General features: G+C 49.1%; 1 protein-coding gene across 1 annotated transcript in view; it reads right to left on the reverse strand.

Moving 5' to 3' along the window:
- Positions 1–25,762, reverse strand: part of LOC308511834 (melanoma-associated antigen 10-like) — a gene marked incomplete at its 5' end in the record, with an annotated part of 69,126 nt that extends 43,364 nt beyond the window's left edge. The window contains one exon of the mRNA XM_081081686.1: positions 25,535–25,762. Within this exon, the coding sequence (XP_080937812.1) occupies positions 25,535–25,762 (228 nt within the window). The remainder of the gene's footprint in view (positions 1–25,534) is intronic.
- Between the last annotated feature and the right edge of the window lie 1,942 nt (positions 25,763–27,704).

Consider the following 27,704-nt stretch of genomic DNA (forward strand, 5'->3'; position numbering starts at 1 on the left):
GGGATGTGTGGAGTGTTTGTAAACCACCATGCACATTGCCTGGTGGAGATTGAAACTGTGATGAATGGCAGTTATTTCTAATATCATTTTTATCCCAAATACTCCCACTCTCGCCTCTGGCACTGTGATTATTTGTTTGTCATCAGGGTCATATTAGAGAATGTGCAGTTCAGAAGGGCACAGAACACCCAATTGGCCAAACAGGATGAACCCAATTCATGGATGTATGCTGACATTCAGGTGTGGGGACCATTCCCAGCTGGACACACACAAGATGCTAGAAAGAGAATCTAGAAACAACTCTTTCCCTCTGTCCAAGCTGCTCTTTCATACAAATAAATGCTTTCATTCATTTCACCCCCACCCAAAATCTACATATTGATAATGATTGGCCAGATCACACTCAAGATCATTAACATTCAATCCCAATTAGGCTGTGGGCTATGGCGCTCCCAGGCCATCATGTTTCTCATGGTTCAGTAACTGTATTTCTGTAGAAATCTGTGCAGACGATGGGTATAACACGCCTAGTGCTCATACTGTCCAATGGCACTGTGTCTGCGTGCAGGAAACCACCCTTCCTAACCAGGTGGAGATTTCCCTCTGGTTTATCCATGATCCCAAAGGAACTTGGCAGGACAATTTTCCACTTCACACTTCCATCTCACACCCAAGAAACACAATGTGCCGCTGCCACCCCCAGCTTCTTTACAATCAACCCCAGCAGAGGGAATCAGTTTCCCAAATACACTGGCTCAGGCCATGCACATCATTTTTTTATTTTTTTCTCTATTAATTAAGGTATTACATGTGTGCCCTTATCCCCCCATTGCCCTCCTCCACCCCCCACTCATGCCCTCACCCCCTGGCCTCTGTGTCCATTGGTTAGGCCTATATGCTTGCATACAAGTCCTTCGGTTGATCTCCCACCCTTACCTCCACTCTGCCCTACCTTCCCTCTGAGGTTTGATGGTCTGTTCGATGCTTCTCTGTATTTGGATATGTTTTTGTTCATCCATTTATGTCGGTCATTATATTCCATATATGAGTGAAATCATGTGATATTTACCGTCCTCTGACTAGGTTATTTCGCTTAGTATAATGCTCTCTCCAATTCCATCCATGCTGTTGCAAGTACGCTGCGGTAAAAATGATGTCCACTCACAAGTGAGTGCTGGTCGCTGGAGGCCCACCGCCTCACCTCTTCTGTTACTTGTTTGTAGGATTAAGGAGACACCTAACCCCTTCCTTATATGACTTCAGCTCCTACACTATCATCCTGTGGGTGGATATGCCCTGCTTATGTTAGTGTGCCCACTACTAACACAGGGCCTTCCAGAGGACATAGGATCAGTGAATGTCTGGGGATTAAATGAACCACTGAGCAGGGGTTGTCTTTATTCAGATGAAATCCCCGCACTTTCTTGCCAGAACCAAGGATCCTTGGATAAGCTGTTTCACGGAAAGACAGATGAGAAGATATAAGAAGCAAAAATTAACAACCTTTTGCTTTTATTTTTCTATTTCTTAACTCCATGGATTTTACTGCTGAGTTCTTACACATTTCCAAGGAAATTCTATTATAATGTCATGTTATCTAGATTGGGATCACAAACTAGGATGGGAAGGGTCCCAATTTTCATTACACAGTAGCAAATCTCTTACTCTTGAGCTGGACATGTAGAAATATATATGTGATCAATGTCATTTACAAACTTACATGCGAAAAGTTTATGAAAACTTCTACGTAAAGGAACATTAGAAAATTTCCTTAAAAATTCACAAAATAATAAATCATAAATTTCTCAATCACAAAAGGAGCCTAAACCTTTCCCTGGGCCTCACTACTGGTTTGTTCTGAAACAGAGTTGAAAATTGGACGCACTTTATGCCCAGCAAAAGAAGTTAATGCACATGGACCTGAAAAGTGCCTGGATGCAACTCTGGCTCAGGCATAATGTTTCTCATTGCACTCAGGATCTTCAGGCAGGGATGGGAGAAGATGGAAATCCCTATTAACCGTGTGCATAAACGTGAGGGCTTTCTCTGTGGTGGTCTCAGCGTGGGCCCTGGGGCCCCACAGGAACTCATAGCGTGCAGGATCACTATTGGGCACCTGGCGGTACACCAGGTACTGTTCCTGCACCCAAACTTTGGTGATGAGCTCCCTGGGCTCCCCATAGAGCCAATGTACCTCCCCATCATGCACCCCTAAATCATTCAGTACAGCCCAGATTTTCTCCTCAGTGGCACAATCACCCCCTGAGGCGATCACACACAGAAGTGTGACCAGGAGGCTTGTGTTGGGAAATATGTGCTCATCGCTCACCATCCCATCATAGGTTAGCCCCAAGGCAGTGACCAGGACATAGGTGTGGGTACTGGGGTCTACTTCCCTCACAACAACACCAAATACCAACTCAATGCACTCAACGGCTGCACGGAAGAGCACAGGAAAGTGGTCCTGGTGCTCTTCGAAGACACTACTCAGTATTTCTGCCTTTGTGGTTGACTCCTTTGTACGATACTTCAGGAGCAGGAACTTCACCATTTCCATCATCTTCGCACGCAGTGATGTGGGGAGCAATAAATCGGCATCGTCTTCAGGGCCTCCCTCAGTGTTTGGACCCTCTTCATTTTGGATGTTGGCGCTCTCATCTTCAGATTGCCTGCATGGAAAGGCTTCCTTGGCATGGGGGGAGGGGCAGGCACGCTGAGGACTCTCCAGAGGACTTGGTGTCTCAGCAGCAGACACCTCCTCTAGGTTGTCTATAAACAGGACTGAGGGGGAGGAGGAGAGAGACAGGGCATCTTCCTCCTCCTCCACCTCCTCCTCCTGCATAGCCAAGAACAGCTCCCCCGCCACCAAGTCGGGGATCTCAGTTGGGTACGGAAAGTCTTACTCAGGCTTCAACGGCTCACTCATATGATGACCAGGCATGATGACTCGTGCTCGAACAGTGACTGAGTGTGAGCAGAAGATGGGCGATGAGGAACCACGGGCCTAGGGAAGAGTGGGAGAGTGAGAGGCATGAGCTGAGAAACACATCCTAGGCGGCTCTGACAAAGGTGACTTCCAGGTCTCCCCTTTAGGGGTTTACATGGGACTCACAGGGCTCACTCCTGATCAGCCTGCCCACTAAGAACCTGAAGTAGGAAGTGACATGACTGTTCAGGGTATAGCAGGCACAGCACAGGGTTCTGTAGCTGACGGTGGGGTGTGGAGGTGTCAGGCAATGTGAGGACCCTCTGACATGGGTGGGGAGCCCAAGGGGACATATTCATGGTAGCCACCTCACCTTAATTCCTAGCACTTCCTGGCCACCTGCTGTTCTGTGACCTGAGAATATGTAGAGTAGACCAAGGCCTTCCCCTCCTCCAATCCGGGGCCTCTTCTGGAGGGAACAAAGGGGCACCTCAGCATGCACATGGAAAGCACATTCCTGGGGCCCAAAGCTGACAGGAGGGGCGGCAGGACTCTGTGAGGTCCCCTCTGTTGTGGGTGGGAGGTTCCCTTGTGCACACGTACGATACCCGCCTTTCCCCTGCCAGGGCCTGGCCCGTCACTGCCTTCTGTTGGCCTAAGGTCAAATGCTCAGAACAAGGCCACACACACCTGACACTTCAGTGAAGAAACTGAGCTGGCTCCTCATGTGGTCCCTCTCCCAGAGGATCAAGAAGGGGTGACTGAAGATTTGGGTCCATCTATCCTAGGTTAAGGCTCTGATCATTTCTCACCATGACGCACTGCAGGGTTTCAGACCACTCTCTCTGCTGACTGAGCGCAATCTACTTAGACTTAGGCCTCACCTCCCTGAGGTACAGGAGTAGGAAGTGAGCTGAGGTAATCCAGGCCCTATTCCGAGTTTCCCCATTGCTGACAGAGGAGGCAGGGTAGGTCTGGCTTCCCCTGTGCTCTGCTCCCCTTCAGTGCTCACCTTGATTCCTTGCAGGATCTGGGACTCTTCTCTCTGCTGACAAAATGTGGATCCTGGGGATGATACAACGTGTGGACTCACACCAAGGTCCTCACCTTCCTGAAAGCTCTGAGACAATAGTGAACAGGAGCTCCATTTGTCCCCACCCGTGCCCAGGTTCCCACACAACTGACACCAGGGCCTGGGTCCATCTGTTCTGGGTACAGAGTTCCCTTAGTCTGGCCTAAGGATACTTGCCTTTCTTCCTGGCCTGGCCTGGGTCTGAATCCAGCTGAACCGATTTCACCCTGAATAACTGTGCTCAGTGAGAAAAGCTGAGGAGGAGCAGGCATGTGGAAAGGGAGAGCATGTGACACCCAGGTACCCCTGCCTGGGGATCTGGATGCTGAACACAGGACACTCCCTGATGCTGAGGGCTCTCTTCTTTTCTCAGGGAGCACACAGCTGCAGTTTCCCACAAGAAAGCATTCACACCTTTATGACCCTTCCACAACCTCAGCTCCTCTTTGCATGAACTGAAGCCATTCCCTCTGACCAAGGCCCTATCCTTCCCGAGTGCCCTCAGACAAACCTGTGAAGGAACCAGCTCTGCAGACCCATGCCAGGCCTTTCCCAGGGCTGACAGCAGCACAGGCTGGGTTCAGGGCACCCATTGTCTGGAGTGTGGTATCCTCCTTCCTCCCCGAGCTACCCAGGTTTACTCAGAGAGTGCCTGGGAACTTTCCCTTCTGCTGAACTGAGAATGAATACTGCAGGCCATGTCCACCATCTCTCTGTGACCTCCAAGGTGGACTTCAAGATACACCACATTAACTATCGTGCCGAGTGACCAAGTTGTGCCAGCAGAGCCTAAGCCAGCTGGTCCCTGTTTTTACTGGGGTGGGAGGTACCACCATCCTGCCTCAAGACCCACACTTTAATTTCCAGCATTGCCTGGCACACCTCCCATGTTGCCCTGAATCCAACCCCTTCAGGAAAATGCCCTCCCCTCCCTTTGCCACTCCCAAGGTAGAAGTCTGGAAGCAACCCAAATCCACAGGCCTACCATGAGGCTTGCAGGTGCTGCTGGCAGGAACAGGCACACTGCGGACACTTATGGCCCTGGCCAAGCCTCAGGCATACATACTTCAAGGTGTGCTAGGGGCTTCCTGAGTCCTAACTCGGGTCCTCACCTGGTATCCTGGCAGAGCCCTGCAGCCCTTCTTTGCCTACCTGGAGCCTGACCCCTCAGAGCTCAGGGGGTGGAGTCCGCTTGTCTTCCTGCAGGATCCTCACCGTGACACCTGGCTGGAGCTGGAACCTTCTCTCTGTCAACATGAGATGCCCAAGTCAGGAAGAGAGCAAGTGGTCATGGGCCGGGGGCCTCCCAGGGTTCACAGTAGGGGTAATGTGGGGCAACTCTGTTGTGGGGTCCCGGGTCCCTCAGTCTTCCCTTTGCATGTTCACCTGGACTTGGGGCAAGACCCGGGTCCTCCCCTCTGCCACATATGTCATTTCCCTGAATCCCAAGGGCTGACATCAGGCCTGGGCTTCTGCGCTTCCTCTCTGCATGGTCATCCACCATAGGGCCTCCCAACACTTTGAGCAGGGCAGACTTCTGTGGACTCCCCTCCGGTTAGGGTTCCTGGATTCCCTCAGTCCTCCCTGGGGGTCCTCACCTTGACTCTTCCCTCTGCCCACCTGAGGTCCTGCTCCTTACACCGAACCCCAGAGCTTGTCAGACCCGGATGCAAAAGTCAAGAAAAGCACCTTGACTCTGGGCAGTGCTTCTGCATCCCTTCTGTGGACCTGAGGGAGGCCCTATAGGTTTTATCAAGTTTGCAGTCTTCCTCAGACCTGAATGCTGTAATCAGGAGACACCCCATGGGGTCACCAGCCCTGTGGCCTTCCAAGGCCGAGAGCAAGGTAGGGTTTTGTGCAGCCTCTACATTGCGAGTCCTGGGTCCCCTCTGTCCTGACACAGGGCGCACACAGTTACACTGGCAGGTCCTGGGTCCTTCCTCAGCCTCCCTGAGGTTGGTTTGTGTACGAAACCCCACAGTGTCACAGAGCCTGATTTGAAGGCATTAAATGCCACTTGAGTCTGGGTAGTACTACTGCCCTCTTCTCTGTGAACCTGATTCCCTATCTGGCTTTTTTTATTTTAATTTTTTCGTAATTCTTTATTATTGAAAGAACTAGAGGCTTGATGCACGAAATTTATGCAAGAGTAGGCCTTCCTTGCCCTGGATGTCGGCACCAGCTTCCCTCTGGCACCTGAGAACTGGGCTTCCTTCACAGCCCTGGTTTCTGGCCCTGGCTTCCTGAGGAAGCACGTCCAGAAGGGTGTCCCGTCTAATTAGCATATAATGCTTTCATTATTATAGATTACAAATGACTCCCTCCCCCCGACTCCTGTCCTCTTGCCCCGCCCTCACCACCCAAATGTCTGTGTCCATGGGCCATGCATATATGCACACAAGGTTCTTGGTTGATTACTTCCCACCCTTCCCACCTTCCCTCTGAGATTCCCTAATCTGTCCCATGCTTGCATGTGTCTGTATCTATGTGGTTCATGAGTTAACTTTGTATATTCAACTCCACATATGAGTGTGATCATGTGATATTTATCTTCCTCTGACTGGCTTATTTCACTTAACATGATACTCTCCAGGTCCCTCCATGCTGTCTCAAAGGGTAAGAGACCCTTCCTTTTATACAGCTGCATAGTATTCTATGGCATACATGTACCACGGCTTTTTCATCAGGTCATTGATGGGCACCTGGCTGTTTCCACATCTTAGCTATTGTAAATTGGGCTGCTGTGAACATAGGGGTGCCTACATTCTTTCTCATTGGTATTTCCGGTTTCTTAGGGAAATATTCCTAGAAGTGTGATTCCCTACACTTTTCACCAAGTCCTGAGTCTCACTCAGTCCTGGATACAGAGGTCAGGAAACCCGGCACTTGGTATTTTACCAGGGAACACCCCAAGGCTGATAGCAGGGTAGGGTTTATGGGGTCCCCTGGTTGTGGGATTCAGGGTGCCCTCCATCCTCCTGTGGCTGTGTTCCTTACAGTGAGCCCCAGCGTATCTCAGACCTGCATGCCAAAGTCAGGACACACCTCACAGGGTCATCTAACATGGGGTCTCCCATGGCTCATAGCAGGGGAGGCCCTTTTATGTGATCCCCTATATTGTGGGGTCCTGGGTCCCGTCTGTTCTCTCTCAGCGGACCTGTGGCTCTGCTCCTTACACCAAATGCAATGCGTGAGATCACCCCTCCCCCACCCCCAGGAGGCCTGCCCAATGGACACAGTTATGGGGTCCAGGGCCCACAATCTCCCTCAGGGTCCTCAACTTGACAGCAGCAGGATCTGGGGTCCCCCCTGTGCTGCCTGAAGCCCTGCTGCTTCTACCAAACCCTCCTTGTCTCACAGACCCAATACAGAAGTCACAAAGCGCAATGCTTGGCTCACCCCTCCCCCACCCCCAGGAGGCCTGCCGGGTGGACACTGTTTCCGGGTCCAGCCCCCCAGTCTCCCTCAGGGTCCCCACACTGACGCCGGGCAGGTCCCGACCCCCTCTGCCGACCTGAGACGCTGCCATGACACGGAGCTGCCTGAGGGTCTCAGAACTGGAGGACCCGGAAGTCAGGCCTCGCCGCTCGTGGTCACCCTGTGCCTTGGGGCTCCCGGGACTGACTGCTCTGGGTCTAGAGTCACCTTGTCCCCCCCACGGCCTCACCATGAGGCCTGCAGGTCATGGGACCCTCCCTCTGTGAACCGGGAGGCTGGACCCCCACGCGGAGGCCCTTACCCCGAGACCCCAGGGGAGGCCTGTGGGCCTCACTCGCCAGGGCTCTCAGCAGGGTATGAACTAGCTCCCGGGGACCTCCGTCTGGTCCTCACCCTGATTCCAGGCAGTGCCTGGGCCCCGGCGATGCTCACCTGAGGTGCTCCCCTCAGCGCCTGTCCTGCCGCCCCTCCCCCCGTTCTCTGAGGAGGTAGGCAAGGGGGGCAGGAAGTAGTTCCCATTAAAACGCCCCACTGAGGACCCTCAGTGCCGACAGGACGGCCTCCCTGGTCCTGGGGCCTCCGTCGTCTGTCAGGGTCATACCTGGACTCTGTAGCACTGGGCTCCTGCCCCCTAAGGACCCGAAGACGGCCTCCCAAAGATGGCGCTCAGCTCCCTCAGGTTTCTCAGGAGGAAGTCAGTGAGTCAGTGACATCACTTCTGGAAACCAATTGTGGCGTCACCCAGGCCTGCTGACTGGGGCAGAGTTCCACTCCTTTGTGCCCAACCCCCCTTCTGGTCCCTACCTGGGCTGGATGGCCTGGGCCCCCACCCTGTGCTGACCTGGGTCTGTGCCCCTCAGGCCAAGTGTCAGCCTCCCCAGGGGCCTCTGGGTCCTAGAGTCCAGGATTTGGGCAGGAGTGCACAGCCAGACAGCCCTGCCTGAGGTACCCGGATCTGACAGCAGCACCAGCCTGGGTCCTGGGGTGGGCCCCACCAGACCGCCTGGCACTATGGAAACATTGTGTTCTACCTGTTTCCTTTCATTATAGTCGCTGAGCTACAGCAGGGATTTGGATCGGGCCTATGGTTGCAGGGTTATCTGTCTACCTTTGCTTGTCATTGCAGGCTTTTTTCCTTTTTGATCTTCATTCATAGTAATTATTATATTTTGCACCTCTACCTAGTTTGTATACCTTTTATTTATGCATACATCTTTGCATATATGTATATGCATGTATAAATCTGGATATATAGTGTATGTGTACACATATAGTCTAAATGTTGATCAGGCGTGTTTATATATCTATAGGTACTCATACTACATATATGTATATATATTTATAATAATATTTATATTTATATTTATATTTATATTTATCTTTTTATATAGGCATGGATGTCTACGTCCTATGTATTTCCATATAATAGACAAGTTACTTTATGAAAGCTTCCCTAGTCTTACTATGCATGATTTACTCTGATACTTGCTTTTCTACTCCTTCTCTATTCTTTATAATCTATTGAAACAATACTTTTTGAAAGGCCAATCCTCAACCATTTCCCAGCTCCCCCACACAACCACCTCCACCACAAATGCCAGCTCACCAGTTTTGTCTCCCCGTGGGGTTGCTCATATTAAGTTGTTTAGATTTTATTGTTAAATACTCCCCCAGCCCTTGCCCTCCAATCTCTTCCTTAGATATTTTCCCTCCGTTTATTTAGGGAGCAGATGTCATCAGTCCAAGCTTAATTGTTATTTGGGCAACACCTGTATAGCACTAAATTTGTAAAATTTTAAGCAGAATCAACATATTTGCAATATTGTGTTTCCCATGAATGAATATGGAACCTGGTCCATTAGTTTGGCGCTTTTTTTTTTTTTAACCTGAATCCCTCAGTATTATTTTTAGTTGACTCTTTTTAAATTAGGATACTTCTTGGTTAAGTTTTGGCTTTGATAACTGTGGTCAACGAGATTTTTGTATTCCATGTTCTAATTAGTTATTGCTTTGTGTGGGAAGGTTTTGTTATTGCTATGGTGATCTTCGATACAGTTTATTATGCATTTGAGTAATCCACGTCTCCATTTTTGAATTTTCTAGCTAGATGATCATATTATCAACAGATACTGTTCGTTTCTCTTCCATATTTATACCTCATATTTACTTTTATTCCTACAGCCTGCATCTCTGACTTGTCCCTGGCTTTAATGGAAATGCTTTTAATGTTTCATACTTAAGCAGGTTGCTCTCAATTTTAGGAAATGGAAATTCCCTTTTGGCTGAGTTTGTTCAAAGTTATTCCCCTGAACTCATATTAAAGTTTTTTGTTTGTTTGTCTGGTTTTTTTTGTCGGATTTTTTTGGTGTGCTTTGTGTGTGTGTGTGTGTGTGTGTGTGTGTTGCAAGGATCTCTCTCTCTAGCCATTGGCATGGAAAATTATTTTTCTACTGTATTTTGTGTGCATAGACTTGCATTAGAATTTTTTATAACATTAAATCCTCATTTTATTCATTGGATATAGGCTGATAGGCTGCTTGTTCACATAATGCACTGTTGAGTTGAGTATGCCATTAGAATGTACAGGCAATTTTATGCTATGTGAGTGAACTTGTTCCAAAAGCTCCGTTTGTGGGAATTTCTCAGGATTTTGAATAAAAGAAAGGTAGTCTGGGAGGACTAGTTGTACAATCGCCCATCTTTTTGTATGCTTTGGAAAAGTCAGCATGAGAGTCTGATGAGTTCTCCCTGACCATTTGATAGGACTTCCCTTTGAACCTTTCTTTTTTCTGGAACATTTGAGTGTGGCCTCAGCTTTGAATCCAAGTTTCAGTTTGTGGCTTTATCACAGTTTATTCATGAATTCACCTCTTGAAGGAAGACTTGGTTGGGAATTATGAATCAAACTGCTCTAATCATGCATCGTTTTGGTGTTTTCTATGGACCCCAAATTCACTTGATAAAGCTGACGACTAGGGTTTCTGAATCGAATGGCAAGTTCATGTTTGACTTTATAAGAATATGCCAAACTTTCTTCTAAAGTGGCTGTAACGTTTTCTTCCCTATTAACAATGAAGAAGAATTCCTCATCCTCTCCCAAGTTTGGCACTTTCAGGTTTGGGGATTCTAGCCATTCTGACAGCTTTGCAGTTGAATATTTTCTGTAGTTTCCATTTGCATTTTCTTCATGAGAAACGATGCTGAGCATGCTTATGTGTGCCTTTAATTTTCTTTAGTGTGTGATCTCTGGTATATATCCTGTTTGGTGAAGTGTCCTTAACTCAGTTATGTATTTGTACTGGTTTGTTTATTTCCATCAGGTAGTTAAAATTATGTATTTGTGCCATGAGTCCCTCAGGAGATATGGGACTTAAAATATTTTCTCCCGGTCTGTGATTTGCCCAACTTGAGATAGTTTTCATCAGGTATCTCCTCTATAAAGTTACTATTGTTCCTCCCATTTAGAAGGAAGTCACTAGACACAAGAGACCCTTAAAGAGTGGGGTTATGCCCTAACCGGTTTGGCTCAGTGGATAGAGTGTCAGCCTGTGGACTCAAGGATCCCAGGTTCAATTCCAGTCAAGGGCATGTACCTTGGTTGCGGGCACATCCCCAGTAGTGGGTGAGCAAGAGGCAGCTGATCGATGTTTCTCTCTCATTGACGTTTCTAACTCTCTATCCCTCTCCCTTCCTCTCTGTAAAAAATCAATAAAATACATTTAAAAACTAAAGAGTGGTGTAATGGTCCACCTCATTGGAGAGTCGGTATCTACATGACTGGTTTAGAATGCAGGTACTCCAAAGGAGATTTTTCTACTCTTACACATTTATGGACTTACTCAAACCCTGCTTTGTCTCAGTAGGATATTTGCTTTTTGCTTTGTATGACAATCAATACTACTTTATTTTTGTGTTCAACTTTCTTCTTTTTTGGCCATTTGAAGTTCTTTCCATTGGTTCTTATGTCCCCTTGACCTACTTCCAGTATTGTATTTTTTAGCACCGCTTCACTTTCGGCCACCACAAGATGTTGTAGGCTGTCTTGTCTGTTCCCTGCTCTAGTCATAGCATAAGCCATCTCCCCATGGATTTCTGCTTCTTTCTATTACAGAATGGTATTAGAAACCTAGATGTGGGCACTTGGTGGGCTCATGATTCCTGGAGCGTTTTTGTTCTAGCTGTCTCAGCTGAGAGTGAAAGTAAACATAAGTGTGTTTATTAGCCTATGTATATACATATATCTATAAATATATATGTCACTATAGGTATCTGTGTTAAGCTTAACACAAATTCATACTGATGTCTCCAGCTCTAACCCATTATTACCGCAAGGGACCTCTGGTCTGCTCCCTAGGATTATTTCTAACCTTTTACTCTATCAGTGAGAATTCTGGCTCCCAACATCCACAATCCTTATCATTCCTTGGCCACCTCCAGGATATATGTATAGTGGTTTCAGATTGAAAACTAATACCCCTGTGGGAAATACATCTACATTTATGATCCATATATGCTTCTACTCATTAAGGAGTGACAGACAGAATTAAGGGACATGAAAAATGCAATGTATAACCTAATTTGGTTTCATTACGAACATAGAAATATGTGAGAGAATTGCAGCCATCTGACTGTGAAAGGAATACTACAAGATACACTGGATTGTTGGGTTGTCTGGATGATAAAAAATTATGTTTTAAAGTCCTTATGTTTTCAGAGTTTTCACCCTCAGGTATAAAGGAGTGAGCTGACTTGGTATCTGAGATTTGGTTCAAAGAGCTTCAGCAAGAAAATTAAAAATGAAGGAAGGAAGGAAGTAAAGGAGAAAGGAACAAAGGGAGAAAGGAAGGAATGGAGTGGGTAAGCAAGGAAGAGGAAAAAGAAAAGGAGGAAGCAAAACAAGAAAAAATGAGTGAAGCACATAAGGCACCACATCAATGCTCCTGGGTGATAGGAAAACTGGAGTTTTTATTGTTTTCTCTAGTGTTGAGTATGTTTGACAGTTTTATGGAGCAGTTAAACGTGGAGACTTAGCACCATATCAGGAAATAGCGTAGATAATTACACATATAATGGGCAATGATAAGGAGGTTATTTAGGTCCTCAGATGGAGCCAATCATCAGAGTTTAGGGACATTCTGGTGGCTCCTTCTGTCTGTTCCAATATGGTTTGTCCCTGTGGCCTGGCTTATTTTCAATAAGGAAAACCCTTTTAAAACCTTATCAGAGAAATGCATGGAAATGCTTTTCATCTAGAAGGCATCAAATGCATGCGGGCTGAATTGTATTTGCACCAAAAAGGAACCGGCTTTCATGGTGAGAGCACAAGGGGCCAAGTCAGAGGGAGTCTTGTGGACAAGCATATGTGATGTGCAGCCTACCTGTGGGGGAAGTGCAAACAAGCCTGTAGGAGTTGAGGGTGTGGTCCTGAGCAAGGCCTCCAGGGACCTCACCATGGCCTTGAGCCATTGATGGACACAGAAAGGCTCTGCCTCCACGACATGGACAGTGCTGTTCAGAGGCACAGGTTCAAAAGCTGCCCAGAAAATCATGTCAATACTGAAAGGGGAAGCCTGGGACAGGAACACAGTGTGGGCCACAGCCAAGATGCAAAGCAGGTGAGGATGCACTCTGAGCTGCCATGAATAACTCACATCTTTCATATGCTGATTCTAACCTCTGCACCACCCAAAGAAAACACTGACTTTGATTAAGGGGTAGGGACACATGGCAGCTCAAGAGGGCACAGGGAGGCTTTGAGGAGATGATCCCTGTGTCTTGCTGGGCATAGTACATGGTCTATGGTGAGCTGTCAACTGACATTAATTTGGATTTCAAAGACGCTGTGTTGCGATTCTTTACTCCAGAGACTATCACAACTTAAAAGCATCTTGGCCCCCTTAGGGGAATGTCCTCACCTCCTTCCAGAAACCATTAATTTCAAGCTCCACAGCCAGGATCTGCAGGTGTTTGGAGTCCCAGGCCACAGATTCAGCAACCAGAGGGTCATCACAACTAGATACCAGATTTCTGGAATGTTTTCCCATTGACATCCAGGACACAAACCCCTTTGGAGTAGACACTGCCTTGTCCAAGCTCTGCTATCCCTCTCCTGCGCCCATTGTGAGACTTTGGCACCCTGCATACACAGCCTATGATACACGTGGGAGCACTTGTTTGAAATGACCTTGCTGCTCAGCAAAGACTTGTGATCAGCCCTGTCATAGAACCACCAGATGTCATCAGACAGGCCTCTGTTGTGTTCTGGATCCATTCAGTGAGGCAGGAACCTTCCTCCTGCCCTCTGCAGTGTTGCTATACTGTACACCAAGAGCCTTGCCCATTCCAGGACAACCTTGCCTTACCTTCCCTTCATCTCAGAAACGGGTCACTGGGCTTCTGCACCTGCACTCCGGCCCAACCCTGCCAAGTCAAGTCAGAAACCTGGTGGTGGGGCTTCTCTTCCTGTTGTCTTTCCCTCCACAGGTTCCAGTTCTTCCAGTCTACCTCCATTTCCAGTCCAAGTCCAGAGTGTCCCAATAGCCCGATAAAACTACCATCCCTCTGGATGATGACAGCAGATTCCCTATGGTCTCTTGGTCCCTCCTATGGGTTTCCCACTCTCTTTTGCACCCACTAGTCAGATAAATCTTTTAAACATGCAAGATGAATGTGCTGCCTTGGCTACTTTTCTCATAGAATCCTTCAGGCATATTTTTGATGCAGAAAGTGGAAGTGGGGAGCTTGTTTGGATCATGGGCACTTGCAATGAATATACTGCCATGGGTGGGCAGGAGGGGAGGGGGGCAACTAGGACTTGGGAGCAATTCATGTGGAGCTGTCAAGTGATGAAGGTCCCTGAGTGCAGGGTAATAGAGTGAAGATGGGAGTGCTTGCGTTTTCCCCCCATTTTCTCCACCTGCCTGGGCCTCCTGGAATCCAGCGATACCTTCCCCTTCCCTTACACAAAAGGCAAATCCTGATCAGGAGGACAAGAGTGTCAGGGAGGGTGGATGAGTCTCGCTTCTTTGAGAAACTGAACCCAACCATGTAAACATAGAGTTCTAATAAGGAATTGTCTCACGTGGTTATGGAGGCTCAAGATGCTTTGGGTAAAACTCTCAAAAGGCTTACTTGTGCTTTTTCTGCGGTTGACAACAGCCATCTGAAGCTTTGAGGTGTCTCTTAATAATGTCACACACACCCAATAAATAAACACTTATGACAATGGCCAATATCTGGTACAGTGACAACACCAAATGCTGTCAAGGATATGGAATGGCGGGAACTTGCATTCATTACCTGTGGGAACGTGAAATAGTACAGCCGCATTGGAAGCTGTTTGGGCAGTTTCTTAGAATAGTAAGCATAATTTTAACATATGACTCAGCAACTCCATAAATATTACCCCAAGTTGATGATGCTGTATCTTTGTAGGCACATCTATTGTTAAAAATGTTGCCGAAACCGGTTTGGCTCAGTGGATAGAGCGTCGGCTTGCGGACTGAAAGGTCCCAGGTTCGATTCCGGTCAAGGGCATGTACCTGGGTTGCGGGCACATCCCCAGTAGGAGATGTGCAGGAGGCAGCTGATCGATGTTTCTCTCTCATCGATGTTTCTAACTCTCTATCCCTCTCCCTTCCTCTCTGTAAAAAAAAAAATCAATAAAATATATTTAAAAAAAAATGTACCACTCTGGTTGGGGACATTGATAATGGCAGAGGGGCATTATCCATGTGAGGGAGTAAGGACTTACTAGGATATCTGTATACCATCATATTCATTTTTCTCTGCCATCTAAAAGTGTTGTAAAAAAATTAAGTTCTAAAACAAACACAGTATGAACCATAGTATCCGAACAACAAAATTTGAGCAGGCCCTAAGGGAGACTGAAAACTGTGATGAGCTGGCACTTGAGTCTGGGGTGGGTGTAGGGGGAGTGGGGAAGTTGGGAGGGGCTATAGGCTGTATGACACAGATGACAAGGAAAATAGGAAGAAGTATTTTAAACTTATGCTCTATATCGTGGCACAAATGTGGGGCATTCAGACCACAAATGCCAGTAACCTTAGGGGAATACCACTGCCTTGGGAAAGCTGGGACAGTTGAGGTATGTTATTCAGAGTCTATGCTAATAACCACCTGACAACCATCTTGGTGGGTTAGTGCTGGCTTTTCAAAAATTATTATCTGAATAGTATGTAAAGAACAGACTAATAAGAATAGTGAGTAGCAGAATAAATCATGTATGTTTAGAGTAAGTATTCTCTTATAAAATACCTGGGATAGTATATCATACAGAAATAAACATATAAATGCTTATGTTCCATCCTATACTAATGAAAGGCAAACTTGCACATTGACCATGCTTTCCGTACACGTTAAGCCACGCCCACCAGCCAAGCATAGCGACTACATGCAAATTAACCCAACGAAGATGGCCGCCAGCAGCCAAGGAGCTGGAGCCAGCAGGAGGCTTGCTTGCTCCAGTGATGGAGGAAGCCAAGATTCCCCGCCTGCCATAGCCCGGCTCTGAGCTCCACTGAAAGCAACAAAGTTTCAATTACAGAAGGTAAACAAACCCTAGATACCTGCTTTTAGCCAGTCATGGCAACGGAGCTGGAGCAAGCAGGAGTGACTTGGCTCTCCTGATGGAGGAATCCCAGCTTTCCGCAGGCCTCTGCTAAAGGCAACAAAGTTTCAATTATACAAGGAAATAAATCCCAGAATAAAAAAAAAAGAAAGAAAAAAGGAGAGGCTGGAACTTACGTCGCCATGGTGCTTGGCCAGCCTGAAAATGGCCCTTAGCCCCTCACCCAGACTGACCAGGCACCCCAGTGGGAACCCCCCACCCTAAAGGGGGTGTGGCCAGCCTGAAAACAGCCATCAGGCCCTTACCCAGGCTGGCAAAACATCCATGGGGTTGAGGGTCCCCACTGGGGTGGACATACTCCGAGGGGTCCCACACTGCAAGAGGGCCTGAGCCAGGCTGAGGGACCCCCAGATTGCACAAATTTTTGTGCACCGGGCCTCAAATAAATATATATATCTCACATACATCTGTGGGTATATAAGCACATGTAACCTATATTTATGTTACATGTATTGAAGTAATGCACACAAGCTAGATAGCGATGTAGAATGTATTACTGAGAATGAGGAATGAAAGTGTAAACACCTGCAGTGGACAAGGGAACTGTAGACAGACAACCACAATTCCACACCTCCCCAAATCCCTGCTGCTGCTCAGCATCTTTAGTAGTAGCTAACTTTTAGAACCCACAGTTTCCACAGGATCATCTGAGCTGGTGAAGACACCCCATAGTAAGGGGGGCTTCTCTACTCCCCTCCATGTCCTGGGAACAACAGCACCACTCCAGCATCGGTCCTGGTACTGCAGCAATCTCTGCAAGGGGTGTGAGGCTCTCGTGAGTGAGGACTTTGGGGTCCACTGGCTTCAGAACAGAGGGCACTACAGCATCCATCTCCTGGTGCTCCTGTCAGCTCTAGGGACCCAGGGTGGCCATCCTGTCAGCCCTGAGGGTCCTCCGTGCTGCGTCTTACTGAGAACTACTTCCTGCCCCCCTCCCCCACCTCCTCAGAGAACGGGGGAGGGGTGGCAGGACAGGCTCTGAGGAGGTGCAGTCTCAGGTTGGCAGGGCCCAGGCTCTGCCTGGAATCAGGGTGAGGACCAGAAGGAGGGCCCCGGCAGCTAGTTCAGCCCCTGCTGGGAGCCCTGGCGAGTGAGGCCCACAGGCCTCCCCTGGGGTATCGGGGTGAGGGCCTCCGCATGGGGGTCCAGCCTCCCGGTTCACAGAGGGAGGGTCCCAGGACCTGCAAGCCTTGTGGTGAGGCCGTGGGGGGAACAAGGTGACTCTGGGCACAGAGAAGTCAGTCCCGGGGGACCCAAGGCGCGGGGGACCACAAGCGGCGAGGCCTGACTTTCAGGTCCTCCAGTTCTGAGACCTTCGGGCTGCTCTGTGTCATGGCAGCGTCTCAGGTCCGTAGAGCGGGTCTGGGACCTGCCCAGACTCAGTGTGGGGACCCTGAGGGAGATTGCGGGGCCTGGAACACGGAACAGTGTCCCCCTGGCAGGCTGGGGGAGGGGCGAGCTCAGGCATTGTGCTTTGTGATTTCTGCATTGGGTCTGTGAGACATGGGGGTTTGGTAGAAGCAGCAGGGCTACAGGCAGCACAGGGGGGACCCCAGGTCCTGCTGCTGTCAAGTTGAGGGCTCTGAGGGAGATTGGGGACCCTGGACCCCAGAATCCTCAGTCCTGGGAGGACCAGTGTGCGGGGAACTACAGGGTGGGGTGGGGTGACTGCTGCATCAGGTGGAGGACGTGAGGGACAGCACGGCTAGCCACCATGTTCCACTTTCTCTCGTGGCTGACCGAAGTGGCAAAGTAAGGCTGGGACTCCCCCTGTTGTGATGTGAGGGGTTCCCTCAGTCCTCAGCTGAACCTTGAAAGGAGACAGCAAGACTCGGGAGCAGGGGAGGAGCATTAGGGTTCCTTCTGTCTTTCCTCAGATTGCACACCTGCAAAGAGGTCAGGGCCCGGGCCACCTCCCGTCCCTCCTTTGCTGACCTGCATGTGCTCCCCTCAGTCCAGGTCTCTCACCTACCTGAGCCCCCTCCCCCCCCTCCCCACCGCCACATCAGAGTGCTCTCAGTTGGACAGCCCTGCCTGGTGTGTCAGAGCTGAAAGTGGAAGTGGGGTGCATGTCCGTGTTGCCCACATTTGTTCTGGAGGACAATTCCCCATCCTTCCTCCCGCATGGCCAATAGCTTGGCCACCTGCAGTGCCCGAGTGTCCTGGCTCTGCTGTCCATAGGCCTCACCCTTTGTGTAAGGCCCCACCTCTTTCATCTTCCTGAGAGCAAAGGGAGCGGGAGAAGCCATGGGAAAGCGATGCCAGAAATCCCAGGGCTGAGAGCAAGTGCGGGCGTCTGTGGGGTTCCCACTGTGGTGGGATCCAAGGTTCCCTCAGTTCTCCCTTAAGATCCTCCCTTGACTCTGGCAGGTGCTGTCCCCACCCTCTGCTGATGTGAGGTCCTGCTCTTTATACCCAAGCCCCAGACTGTCAGACCCAGATGCCCCAATGAGGAAATGCCCCCTAGAATCATCCTCCACGAGGCCTGGCCGATGAACCGTGGAGGGCCCTGGGCCCACCTTCTGCCGTTCTCAAGTATTGTTCCCGGTACCGACCCGGGGGTGCAAGTCAGCACAAGCTGTGTGTGGTCATCCTCCAGCGGGATCCCAGCACTGACTCTGGTTTGGTTTCCAGGGTCCCTGCGTCCTGCCTCAGGGTCCTCACCTCAACTCTGGCAGGTCCCTGGCCCACCATCTGCGAGATGGGGTCCTCCTCCCCGTACAGAACCCCCAGAGTCTCTGAGACCGGGACTGACTCTGGTCTAGGTTCCAGGGTCCTTGGCCCACCATCTGCGAGATGGGGTCCTCCTCCCTGTACGGAACCCCCAGAGTCTCTAGGACCGGGACTGACTCTGGTCTAGATTCCAGGGTCCCTGCCCCACCATCTGCGAGATGGGGTCCTCCTCCCTGTACGGAACCCCCAGAGTCTCTGAGACCGGGACTGACTCTGGTCTAGGTTCCAGGGTCCCTGGCCCACCATCTGCGAGATGGGGTCCTCCTCCCTGTACTGAACCCCCAGAGTCTCTAGGACCGGGACTGACTCTGGTCTAGGTTCCAGGGTCCCTGGCCCACCATCTGCCGAGATGGGGTCCTCTTCCCTGTACGGAACCCCCAGAGTCTCTGAGACCGGGACTGACTCTGGTCTAGGTTCCAGGGTCCCTGACCCACCATCTGCCTAGATGGGGTCCTCCTCCCTGTACTGAACCCCCAGAGTCTCTGAGACCCGGACTGGAAGCGGAAGGGAGGAAGGGGGTGTGGTCATCCTCCCACATGGCCCCCGCCCTGTGCTGACGGGGGTCCTCATCCTCACAGCCACCCCCACAGACTCTCAGACCCGCCTGCGGAGGTCACGTCATGTCCCGTGTGCCCCCCTCCCGAGTCCTGCGGGTTGGCTCTGTGGGGGTCTGGGGACCTCCCATCCCCTACTGCGAGCTGACCGGGACTCTGGGAAGCTGCTTTGGCCTCCATGCGGAGGAGAGGCCCAGCTCCTTACCACCGCCCCTTCCCAGCCCCAGCTGTGCATTCGGGGCCCCCCGCATGGCCACCCGCCACGGGGCCCCTCGCAGAGGACAGCAGGGGCACCTGTGCGGCTTCCCGCTGCGGTGCGGTGGGACCCGGGTGCTCACCGGGACTCCTGCAGGGCGCGGCCTACCGCTGTGGGCTTCACCCCCTGCGGGCCCGGGGCTGGCTCTGCTCCTGAAGACAGGGGCCCTGGTGCCAGCCCAGTCTGCGGGACCCGGGTGGCCTCGGGCCTCCTCCCACGCAGCCGCCCACCACGTGGACCCTGGAGGCCCTGGGCCCGCCTGGGCCCTGTGGAGGGACGCGCCTCGCCCCTCACCCCCGAGTCCCCTGACCTGGCTTCGCCAACCACAACCGGCCGCGTGTGGCCACCCCCACGGGCTCCCAGGACGGAAACCGTTGTCCCAGGGCCCGGGGTCCCTTGCCCTCCGGGGCACCCTCACCTGGACTCGGGCGGGTCCCGGGCCGCCCTCGGGATGTGAGCGCGCTCAGGATCTCCTGGGCATCCCCAGGGTCTCAGAGACCCGGATGCGGAAGTGAGGAACGTGCTCGGGCAGCGTCTCTGAGACCCGGATGAGGCGTGTGTGGTCCCCCTCCCAGAAGCCCTTCCATGTTGAGCCTGTGGTGGGGGCAGGGTCTCTTCCTCCCCCGCTGCTCACCCTGACTCTACGCAGCTTCTGCCCCCCTCTGCTAACCAGAAGCCCTGCTCTTGATGGGTGTCCCCACCTGACGCCGGTCCTGGAAGGCAGGTGGACCCGAACAGAATCGGAGGTTCTGCTGCCTGCCTCAACGACAGCCAAAAGCAGGGGGCGGGTGCTGCCGAGAAAGGAAAGGATTGATTCCCGAGTCACCTGACCTGGGCCAATGGTGGACTCCTGTCCCAAAGACCACTGTCCTCCTCCTACCTAAGCCCGCCTTTCTTGTTGTTGTCTTCATTGCCAACCGTGTTACAGAGGTCCCCTATTCCTCATGGACCCCTTCCAGCCGGAACCAGCCCCTGCCCCAGGCCTTCACTACACTATTGCCTGTGTCCATAGGTTATGCACCCAAGTTCTTTCTATGTCTCAGGATCTATTTTCTTCATCAGTTAATTTGCTCTTTGGACCCCACATATGAGTGAGATCCTGTGACACTTGCCTTTCTGGCTTATTTTGCTTAGCATAATAGCCCCTGGGTCCCTCCATGATGTCTCAAAGGGCAACAGAGCCTTCTTTTTGACTGCTGTATAGTGTTCCATGGTATAGATGTACCACAGCTTTTTTACCCACTCATCTGCTGATGGGCACTTAGGCTGTTTCCAGATCTTAGCTATTGTAAATTGTGCTGCTACGACTATAGCGGTGCGTATATTCTTCCGGATTGGTGTTTCGGGTTCCTTGGGATATATTTCCAGAAGTGGGATTACTGGGCCAAATGGGAGTTCTATTTTTAATTTTTTGAGGAAACTCCATACTGTTTTCCACAGTGGCTGCGCAAGTCTGCATTCCTACCAGCAGTGGACTACGGCTCCCGTTTTTCCACATCCTTGCCAGCACTTGTCATTTGTTGATTGGTTGATGGCAGCTATCCTAACAGGTGTGAGGTGATACCTCATTGTCATTTTAATCTGCACCTCTCCGGTGATCAGGGACTTTGAGTATTTGATCATGTGTCTTTTAGCCATCTGTATGTCCACTTTGGAGAAGTGTCTATTTAGTCCTCTGCCCATTTTAAAATTGGATTGTCTTCCTTTTGTTAAGTTGCATGAGTTCCTCATATATTTTTCGTTATTAACCCTTTACCTGATGAACATATTGGCAAATATGCTCTTCCATACATGAGCTCCCTTTTCATTTTGTTGATGTTGTCTTTTGCTGTGCACAAGCTTTGTATTTTGATATAGTCCCATTTGTTTATTTTCTCTTTTGTTTCCCTTATCCTAGGTCTTAGGCGATGCATTGGCGAACATATTGCTAAGAGAGAAGTCTGAGATTTTGCTGCCTTTGGTTTCTTCTAGGATTTTTATGGTTTCACAACTGATGCTTAAGCCTTTAATCCATTTTGAGTTTATTCTTGTGTATGATGCAAATTGGTGGTCGAGTTTCATTGTTTCGCAAGTGCCTGTCCAACTTTCCCAACAGTGTTTGTTGAAGAGCATGTCTTGATTCCATTGTATCCTCTTGTATCCTTTGTCAGATATTAATTGAATGTAATGTCTTGGGTTGATTTTTGGCATCTCTGTTTTGTTGCATTGATCTATATGCCTGTTCTTCTGCCAGTACCAAGCTGTTTTGATTACAGCGGTTTTGCAGTATAACTTGATATCTGACAGTGTGATCACTCCAACTTTGTTCTTCTTTCTCAAGATGGCTCTGGCTATTCAGGGTCTTTTTTGCTTCCATGTAAACTTTTAGAGTATTTGTTCTAGATCTGTAAATATGCCATTGGTATTTTAATAGGGTTTGCATCTAATCTATAGATTGCTTTGGGTGGTATGGACATTTCAATGATATTAATTCTAGCAATCCATGAACACGGTATATTCTTCCACTTCTGTATATCACCCCCTATCTCTTTTTTCAATGTCCTGTAGTTTTCTGAGTACAATTCTTTTATCTCCTCGGTTAACTTTATTCCTCAGTAACTTATTTTTTTTGTTTCAATGGTAAGTGGGATTTTTTTTTTTTTTTTAGTTTAGTTTCTCTTTCTGAGAGTTCATTGTTGGTGTGTAAAGCTGCCATCTAGGTCAGGGTATTAATTTTGTATCCTGCAACATTGCTAAAGTCATTTATTAAGCCCAGTAGTTGGTTGGTGGAGTCCTAGGGTTTTCTATGTAGAATATCATGTCATCTGCGAATAATGACAATTTTACTTCCTCCTTTCCCATTTGGATGCCTTTTGTTTCTTCCTCTTGTCTGACTGCTGCGGCTGAGACTTCCAGTACTATTTATAATAATAAAAGTGTAATATGCTAATTAGGCCAGACCCCTGAATGAACTTCTGTACTTCATTCCCTGCGTCCTTCTGGAGGAAGCCACTGTGGCGGGGGCTGGGGCAGAGGCAGTTACAGGTGATCAGGCTGGTAGGCGAGCAGTTATGGGCAATGAGGCAGGCAGGCAGAGTCACTAGGGGCGATCAGGTAGGCAGGCAAGTGGTAAGGGTCATGAGGCAGGTAGGCAGAGATGGTTGGTGCAATTAGGCAGGCAGGCGAGTGGTTAGGGGAGATCAGGCCATCATGTGAGCAGTTAGGTGCAACCAGGCAGGCAGAGGGTAGGTGAGTGGTTAAGAGCCAGCAGCCCCAGATTGAAAGATGGATTCTCACTGATTCAGTTTTGGAAGATTGTATATTTCTGTGAATTTGTCCACTTAATCCACATTGTTCTGCTTATTGGCATAAAGATTTTCATAGTATTTTCTTACAATCCTTTGTATTTCTGTGGGGTCAATTGTTACCTCACTTCTTTTGTTTCTGATTTTACTTATTTGGGTCTTCTCTCTGTTTCTTGAATGTGGTTAAAGGTTCCTCAGTCTTGTTTATATTTTCAAAGAATTAACTCTTGGTTTCATTGATCGTTTATATTATATTTTTCATCTGTATGTCATTAATTTCTGCTCTGACTTTTATGTATTTACTTCCTCCTACTTGCTCAGAGCTTTTCTTGTTGTTTTCTTTCTAATTTTTAAGTTGTATGGTTAAATATTTTATTAAAATATTTTCTTGTTTTTTGATGTAGGTTTGTAAGTGCTATGAACTTCCCTCTCAGGACTACTTTGCTGTGTCCCATAGATTTTTATTTGTCGTGTGTTACTTTTCTTTTGTTTCCAGGACGTTTTTTATTTCTTTGTTGATCTTATTAGTAAGTCACTCATTGTTTAGTAACATGCTATTTAGCCTCCATGTGTTTGAATATTTTTGAGCGTTTTTACTTTAACTGATTTCTAATTTCATGCCATTTATTTAGGAGCACCTAAATAAAGAAAATTTAAAAAACTTATAGAGGACTTTAAGGGAAAGATCAACAGCAATAAAGTAATAGTAGGGGACTTTAATAGTGCACAGGCTTCACTGGATAGATGTTCCAGACAAAAAATTACCAAGAAAACAGTGACTCTAAATGGCAGACAGGTTCAGGTGAATTTAAATGACACTTACAGAATATTTCATCCCAAAGCTGCAGAATATATGTTCTTCTGATGTTCACATGTGTTATTCTCAAAGATAGATCACATGTTAAAACACAAAACAAGTCTCTACAAGTTCAAGAAGATTAAAATCATAAGAAGCATCTTCTCCGATAACAGTGGCATGAAATTAGAAAAAGCTGCCACCCCCAGCTTCTTTACAATCAACCCCTGCAGAGGGAATCACATTTTCCCAAGTACCCTGGCTCAGGCCATGCACATCATTTTTTAACTAAGGTATTACATATGTGTCCCTATCCCCACATTGCCCTCCTCCACCCCCCACTCATGCCCTCACCCCCTGGCCTCTGTGTCCATTGGTTAGGCCGATATGCTTGCATACAAGTCCTTTGGTTGATCTCCCACCCTTACCTCCACTCTGCCCTACCTTCCCTCTGAGGTTTGATGGTCTGATCGATGCTTCTCTGTATTTGGATATGTTTTTGTTCATCCATTTATGTCGGTCATTATATTCCATATATGAGTGAAATCATGTGATATTTACCGTCCTCTGACTAGGTTATTTCGCTTAGTATAATGCTCTCTCCAATTCCATTCATGCTGTTGCAAGCACGCTGCGGTAAAAATGAAGTCCACTCACTAGTGAGTGCTGGTCGCTGGAGGCCCACCGCCTCACCTCTTCTGTGACTTGTTTGTAGGATTAAGGAGACACCTAACCCCTTCCTTATATGACTTCAGCTCCTACACTATCATCCTGTGGGTGGATATGCCCTGCTTATGTTAGTGTGCCCACTACTAACACAGGGCCTTCCAGAGGACATAGGATCAGTGAATGTCTGGGGATTAAATGAACCACTGAGCAGGGGTCGTCTTTATTCAGATGAAATCCCCCCCACTTTCTTGCCAGAACCAAGGATCCTTGGAGAAGCTGTTTCATGGAAAGACAGATGAGAAGATATAAGAAGCAAAAATTAACAACCTTTTGCTTTTATTTTTCTATTTCTTAACTCCATGGATTTTACTGCTGAGTTCTTACACATTTCCAAGGAAATTCTATTATAATGTCATGTTATCTAGATTGGGATCACAAACTAGGATGGGAAGGGTCCCAATTTTCATTACACAGTAGCAAATCTCTTACTCTTGAGCTGGACATGTAGAAATATATATGTGATCAATGTCATTCACAAACTTACATGCGAAAAGTTTATGAAAACTTCTACGTAAAGGAACATTAGAAAATTTCCTTAAAAATTCACAAAATAATAAATCATAAATTTCTCAATCACAAAAGGAGCCTAAACCTTTCCCTGGGCCTCACTACTGGTTTGTTCTGAAACAGAGTTGAAAATTGGACGCACTTTATGCCCAGCAAAAGAAGTTAATGCACATGGACCTGAAAAGTGCCTGGATGCAACTCTGGCTCAGGCATAGTGTTTCTCATTGCACTCAGGCTCTTCAGGCAGGGATGGGAGGAGACGGAAATCCCTATTAACCGTGTGCATAAACGTGAGGGCTTTCTCTGTGGTGGTCTCAGCGTGGGCCCTGGGGCCCCACAGGAACTCATAGCGTGCAGGATCACTATTGGGCACCTGGCGGTACACCAGGTACTGTTCCTGCACCCAAACTTTGGTGATGAGCTCCCTGGGCTCCCCATAGAGCCAATGTACCTCCCCATCATGCACCCCTAAATCATTCAGTACAGCCCAGATTTTCTCCTCAGTGGCACAATCACCCTCTGAGGCGATCACACACAGAAGTGTGACCAGGAGGCTTGTGTTGGGAAATATGTGCTCATCGCTCACCATCCCATCATAGGTTAGCCCCAAGGCAGTGACCAGGACATAGGTGTGGGTACTGGGGTCTACTTCCCTCACAACAACACCAAATACCAACTCAATGCACTCAACGGCCGCACTGAAGAGCACAGGAAAGTGGTCCTGGTGCTCTTCGAAGACACTACTCAGTATTTCTGCCTTTGTGGTTGACTCCTTTGTACGATACTTCAGGAGCAGGAACTTCACCATTTCCATCATCTTCGCAAGCAGTGATGTGGGGAGCAATAAATCGGCATCGACTTCAGGGCCTCCCTCAGTGTTTGGACCCTCTTCATTTTGGATGCTGGCGCTCTCATCTTCAGATTGCCTGCATGGAAAGGCTTCCTTGGCATGGGGGGAGGGGCAGGCACGCTGAGGACTCTCGGGAGGACTTGGTGTCTCAGCAGCAGACACCTCCTCTAGGTTGTCTATAAACAGGACTGAGGGGGAGGAGGAGAGAGACAGGGCATCTTCCTCCTCCTCCACCTCCTCCTCCTGCATAGCCAAGAACAGCTCCCCCGCCACCAAGTCGGGGATCTCAGTTGGGTACGGAAAGTCTTACTCAGGCTTCAACGGCTCACTCATATGATGACCAGGCATGATGACTCGTGCTCGAACAGTGACTGAGTGTGAGCAGAAGATGGGCGATGAGGAACCACGGGCCTGGGGAAGAGTGGGAGAGTGAGAGGCATGAGCTGAGAAACACATCCTAGGCGGCTCTGACAAAGGTGACTTCCAGGTCTCCCCTTTAGGGGTTTACATGGGACTCACAGGGCTCACTCCTGATCAGCCTGCCCACTAAGAACCTGAAGTAGGAAGTGACATGACTGTTCAGGGTATAGCAGGCACAGCACAGGGTTCTGTAGCTGACGGTGGGGTGTGGAGGTGTCAGGCAATGTGAGGACCCTCTGACATGGGTGGGGAGCCCAAGGGGACATATTCATGGTAGCCACCTCACCTTAATTCCTAGCACTTCCTGGCCACCTGCAGTTCTGTGACCTGAGAATATGTAGAGTAGACCAAGGCCTTCACCTCCTCCAATCCGGGGCCTCTTCTGGAGGGAACAAAGGGGCACCTCAGCATGCACATGGAAAGCACATTCCTGGGACCCCAAAGCTGACAGGAGGGGCGGCAGGACTCTGTGAGGTCCCCTCTGTTGTGGGTGGGAGGTTCCTCTGTGCACACGTAGGATACCCGCCTTTCCCCTGCCAGGGCCTGGCCCGTCACTGCCTTCTGTTGGCCTAAGGTCAAATGCTCAGAACAAGGCCACACACACCTGACACTTCAGTGAAGAAACTGAGCTGGCTCCTCATGTGGTCCCTCTCCCAGAGGATCAAGAAGGGGTGACTGAAGATTTGGGTCCATCTATCCTAGGTTAAGGCTCTGATCATTTCTCACCATGACGCACTGCAGGGTTTCAGACCACTCTCTCTGCTGACTGAGCGCAATCTACTTAGACTTAGGCCTCACCTCCCTGAGGTACAGGAGTAGGAAGTGAACTGAGGTAATCCAGGCACTATTCCGAGTTTCCCCATTGCTTTCAGAGGAGGCAGGGTAGGTCTGGCTTCCCCTGTGCTCTGGTCCCCTTCAGTGCTCACCTTGATTCCTTGCAGGATCTGGGACTCTTCTCTCTGCTGACAAAATGTGGATCCTGGGGATGATACAACGTGTGGCCTCACACCAAGGTCCTCACCTTCCTGAAAGCTCTGAGACAATAGTGAACAGGAGCTCCATCTGCCCGCACCCGTGCCCAGGTTCCCACACAACTGACACCAGGGCCTGGGTCCATCCGTTCTGGGTACAGAGTTGCCTTAGTCTGGCCTAAGGATACTTGCCTTTCTTCCTGGCCTGGCCTGGGTCTGAATCTATCTGACCCGATTTCACCCTGAATAACTGTCCTCAGTGAGCAAAGCTGAGGAGGAGCAGGCATGTGGAAAGGGAGAGCATGTCACACCCAGGTACCCCTGCCTGGGGAATCTGGATGCTGAACACAGGACACTCCCTGATGCTGAGGGCTCTCTTCTTTTCTCGGGGAGCACATAGCTGCAGTTTCCCACAAGAAAGCATTCACACCTTTATGACCCTTCCACAACCTCAGCTCCTCTTTGCATGAACTGAAGCCATTCCCTCTGACCAAGGCCCTATCCTTCCCGAGTGCCCT

This window comes from Myotis nattereri (genome assembly GCF_964212035.1).
Source record: "Myotis nattereri genome assembly, chromosome: X".
In the NCBI taxonomy this organism is placed as follows: domain Eukaryota; kingdom Metazoa; phylum Chordata; class Mammalia; order Chiroptera; family Vespertilionidae; genus Myotis; species Myotis nattereri.